Source organism: Poromitra crassiceps, assembly GCF_964638095.1.
Source record: "Poromitra crassiceps genome assembly, chromosome: 4".
NCBI lineage: Eukaryota > Metazoa > Chordata > Actinopteri > Beryciformes > Melamphaidae > Poromitra > Poromitra crassiceps.
Genome location: NC_139626.1, coordinates 7592437 through 7597436, shown reverse-complemented (window position 1 = coordinate 7597436; position 5000 = coordinate 7592437). Strand labels below are relative to the sequence as shown.

At 49.9% G+C, this 5000-nt stretch overlaps 1 protein-coding gene across 1 annotated transcript in view; it reads left to right on the top strand.

The window, feature by feature from the left end:
- Nucleotides 1-5000, top strand: part of LOC310775036 (vesicle-fusing ATPase-like) — a 54005-nt gene that overhangs the window by 28886 nt on the left and 20119 nt on the right. Inside the window, exon 12 of the mRNA XM_083635115.1 lies at nucleotides 1339-1526. Within this exon, the coding sequence (XP_083491241.1) occupies nucleotides 1339-1526 (188 nt within the window). The remainder of the gene's footprint in view (nucleotides 1-1338; nucleotides 1527-5000) is intronic.

Here is a 5000-nt window from a genome sequence, read left to right as displayed (position 1 = left end):
CTTGCTGACAGTCAGTGGACTACAGGCAGTAGAATGCAGCCGGCGCGATCCGAGTTTTAAGAAATGGAGACCGGCTGCGTCAGGCAAGTAGAGCTGTCTGCTGAGTGTGAACAGGCTCACAAGCAAAAACATAGAAAAGAAAAAAACATAAAACGCTTCCATACTGCTCACTTGGCGTAATTAAAGTCTCCACAAGCCCTGAGATGCCAAGTTGACTTGAAAAGATGTCATTTACAGCCTGTTTTTAGCTGAAATCTGCACTGTAGCCAGGTGGTGGGAACCTTGTCTTTCTGTCCTTCCTTATTTCCATCCATCCATCTTCAACCGCTTATCCGGGGTCGCATCACGGAGGTAAAGGTAGCAGCTCCAGCAGGGGAGCCCAAACTTCCCTTTTCCTGGCTACATTAGCCAGCTCTGACTGGGGGATCCTGAGGCGTTCCCATGGCAGTGTGGAGACATAATCTCTCCACCTAGTCCGCGGTCTGCCCTGTGGTCTCCTCCCAGCTGGACGTGCCTGGAACACCTCCCAAGGGAAGCTACCAGGTGGCATCCTTACCAGATGCCCGAACCACCTCAACTTGCTCCTTTCTACACAAAGGAGCAGCGGCTCTACTCCGAGTCCCTCACGAAATGACTGAGCTTCTCACCTTGTCCCTAAGATGCCAGCCACCCTCCTGAGAAAAGCCATTTCAGCCGCTTGTATCCGTGATCGTTCTTTCGGTCATTCGGCCATCCTTCATGACCATAGGTGAGGGTAGGAACGAAGATCGACCAGTAGATCCAGAACTTTGGCTTCTGCCTCAGCTCTCTTTTCGTCACAACGGTGCGGTAAAGTGAACGCAATACTTCTCCCGCTGCTCCGATTCTCCGGCCCATCTCCCGGCCGGAGGATCGTTCCTTATTTTTGAACCCATCATATTTTCACACATCTGATTGAACTTTTTTAGCTGGAGGATACAGCTGGCAAGCTGAGCTGGCTGCAGCCATGTTGACGACGATTGACTGGCAAATGGGTACCGTACCAATAGCCCAGGTCTACTCGGGACGATATCCATTCTCATGTTACGATGTTCACGATTATACAATTGATGGAAATTCACCGCGATACAATTATCTTGAGTGTTTATTATCGCGATAGACGATAATATCTTATTGTCCCATCCCTAGTCCCAGCTGTGAGTGCGTGTTGACTGTATGAACATGAAGTGGAGCAGTGCAGATGCACGAGACCTTACATGTTCAACAAACCTTCCCTGGATAAATACGGATTTAAACAAAATGCACAAAAGCTATTTATGTTCAAGTCCTAAGTCCCTTCTTCTCCCTCCCCTCTTGCAGGTCTACCAGACGAGAAGGGCCGCGTTCAGATCCTCAACATCCACACGGCCGTGATGCGTCAGAACAACCTACTGGACGCGGACGTGGACGTGAAGGAGCTGGCCTCGGAGACCAAGAACTACAGCGGCGCCGAGCTGGAGGGCCTGATCCGAGCCGCCCAGTCCACCGCCATGAACAGACACATCAAGGTCAGAGTCCTCAAGGGGGCACTGCTGCTCACATTGAGATTCTCTACAGTATTTATACTTTTATTTCTGACGGCGCATTGTGATTGGACGAAAGGCCTGTCAGAATAATCAATCGAATGATCACAATTATAACGTAACTTATTGTAACCTCAATCATTTTTCTGACCTCAATTTTTGGCCATTGTGTTTGTTTGCACATTTGATTACCGTAAATTCCGGACTATAAGACGCACCGGTGTATAAGCCGCGGGACCAAAATTGACTATTTTTTTCTTCTATAAGCCGCACCGGACTATAAGCCGCGGGTGTTTTGATGTTTAATTACCATATGAAAGGGTTCGTGCACAGAGAGGAATGTCGGGAAAGCGATGGCTGTTTGGGGAAGCTCCCATTTATTAACATTTCAACAAAACAAAACAAAAGTCAGGTCACTAATCCCCAGACAAAATCACACAACAATAGGCTATATGTGCAGCAAACCTGTAACCAGAGAAGTCAAGTCACTAATGCTCGTCTTCCTCTTCTTCCTGCGTACTGAAACCACCAAAGTCCTCATCTTCAGTGTCGGAAACGAACAGGTTCAGGGTGGCTTCGTCAACCACTCTCCTCTCTCCTTCATTGTCACTCAAAACCAACGAACTCCTCTTCATCTATAGCTGTGTTTCCATTACAGTTTTTCGCAAAAGAATTGCGATATTTCTACAACTTCGACAATGTACAATTGCGACTTGTAGGCGTTTCCATTGAAGTTGCGTTTGAGTGATTCCCCGTTGCAGCAGCTGCCACAGTGATTACGCACGGGGATCTGCCCCATATCCCGTCCCCTGCATGCTCAAATCCAACCAATGGTCAATGGAAATCCCAACATGAAGTTACAATGCATATAAACGAGCCTGATTATCAATTCAAAAGAAAATGAGTCGCAAAATGTGGCTGGCTGCGTGAATGCAGTCAGCGCGACAGGCAGAGGAAAAAAGGTAGCCTAATAGCCTACAACTGGTCCGATTTAGAGATGGAGGGGGGAAAAGGCTGATTTGGTTCTATAATTGCACCTGAAACGTGTGCAATGTATTAGCCTACTCACAGTCACTGTATTCACTTCAGACAGCACCACCGCACCAGTGTGTGCTTTTCATCCTCTCATCTCGATAAACTGCTATATCGACACGTCTGAAAAACCACCTCATGATCATCTACTGCTCGTTCTCATGCTGTCGAGAACGAGCAAAGCTTTTTTTTGGTGAAAGAATCCTCCAGGGCGCTTCTTGTTAACAGTCCGAGTGAGTGGCAGGTCGAACGTCAAAGGCACTTCATCCATATTTATGATCTGCTCCGGTTCGATGGAATATTCCTTGATCTTCCTTTGTGTGAATTCGCCGAAGTTTGTGATTTTCTCCTGGTAGTCGGGGGAGGGAGTTGATGGCCGAGTGGCCGTTTGCTTACCGTAATTACCATATGTAAGTGGTCACGCACAGAGGGGATTGTCGGGCCCATTGATGGCTGTTTGAGGAAGCTCCCATTTACCGTATTACCGTAACATTTCAACAAAACAACATAACACAACACCACCGTTGTTTATTTTTACAGTGCACACAGTGTCCGCGGTGTGGTGAAAAGAGGGCAAGAGAGGAAATTAAAACAGAAGTGGATTTATAGTTAGAAAGAGTGCTAAAAAAGAGAGATTTTTTTTTTTTTTTTTTTTTTTTTCTGAAAAAATCCATAGATAAGACGCACCGTTATATAAGCCGCAGGGGCCAAAAAACGGGAAAAAAGCCGCGGCTTATAGTCCGGAATTTACGGTACATAAGGAAAAACTATGATGAGCCCCATCCCCCCCCCCCCCACACACACACACCCACACACATACACACACACCCACACACACACACATGCACGCGCACACCCACGCACGCGCACACAGACACACGCACACACACACACACACACACACACACACACCCACACACACACACACACACACACAGTGAACACAGTTTGTTTGGAAGTAATTTTTGTGTACTTGCATTATTATGCTATTATATTATCATTATCAGTGGCAAAAAAGTCTTAAAATTACAATAATATAATTTATCGCAATTATTTCTGGGATAATATATCGACCAACAGACAGTAGTTATCGTGACAGGCCTAGCGTTCCGCAAGGGCTTATAACCATAATAATTGGTTTTGTTTTATTTTTTTGTACCCTAAAACTCGTAGTGTACATTTTATTTATTCACTCCAGGGAACTCATATTTTGTTGGCAGAAGGCAAGAATGATTTGACGTTTGATACGATTGTAAGAAGGATGTAAATGTTGTTCAAAAGCAATAACGGGAATAGTGGCTTCTGACTGAGTTGAAGGTGTCGGCCACACACTGGGTGGACATGGTACTACACTACTACTCCCAAGACTCTGCTCTGGCCTGTAGGCTGGATTAAACCATGTGTTGTAGCACGCAGTTTCAGTTGATCTCTGTCTGTGCGTGCGTGCGTGTGTGTGTGTGTGTGTGTGTGCGTGCGTGTGCGTGCGTGCGTGCGTGCGCTATGATCCATTTACCTTGCGTGTGTGTGAGAAAGAGAGCGAACAGATTACAGAGGCCAGGTGTGTATGTATGTGTGTGTGTGTACTGTATATCTGCTTAAGTGTCTTATCAGGTGTGCGGGCTCAAACCCCCACACAGCTCACTGGGGCACACAGATAAGGCGAGGTGCGTGCCTGTTAAGTGTTCTGCCCCCACACACACACACACACACACACACACACATAGACTCAGTCATATTGGAGGGTGATGATTTGTGACGGACAAGGGCTTTACACATGTCTGATGGCTGTGGCGCTTTCCCTCTCTCCCCTCAGCACCCCTCCTCGCCCGCCCGCCCTCCCTCTCTCCCCTAAGCACCCCTCCTCGCCCGCCGCCCTCCCTCTCTCCCCTCAGCACCCCTCCCCGCCCGCCCTCCCTCTCTCCTCTAAGCACCCCTCCTCGCCCGCCCGCCCTCCCTCTCTCCTCTCAGCACCCCTCCTCGCCCGCCCTCCCTCCCTCTCTCCTCTCAGCACCCCTCCTCGCCCCCCCCCCTCTCTCCTCTAAGCACCCCTCCTCGCCCGCCCACCCTCCCTCTCTCCCCTCAGCACCTCTCCTCGCCCACCCTCCCTCCCTCTCTCCTCTAAGCACCCCTCCTCGCCCGCCCGCCCTCCCTCTCTCCCCTCAGCACCCCTCCTCGCCCGCCCTCCCTCTCTCCCCTCAGCACCCCTCCTCGCCCGCCCTCCCTCTCTCCTCTAAGCACCCCTCCTCGCCCGCCCACCCTCCCTCCCTCTCTCCTCTAAGCACCCCTCCTCGCCTCGCCCGCCCTCCCTCTCTCCTCTCAGCACCCCTCCTCGCCCACCCTCCCTCCCTCTCTCCTCTAAGCACCCCTCCTCGCCCGCCCTCCCTCCCTCTCTCCTCTCAGCACCCCTCCTTGACCGCCCACCCTCCC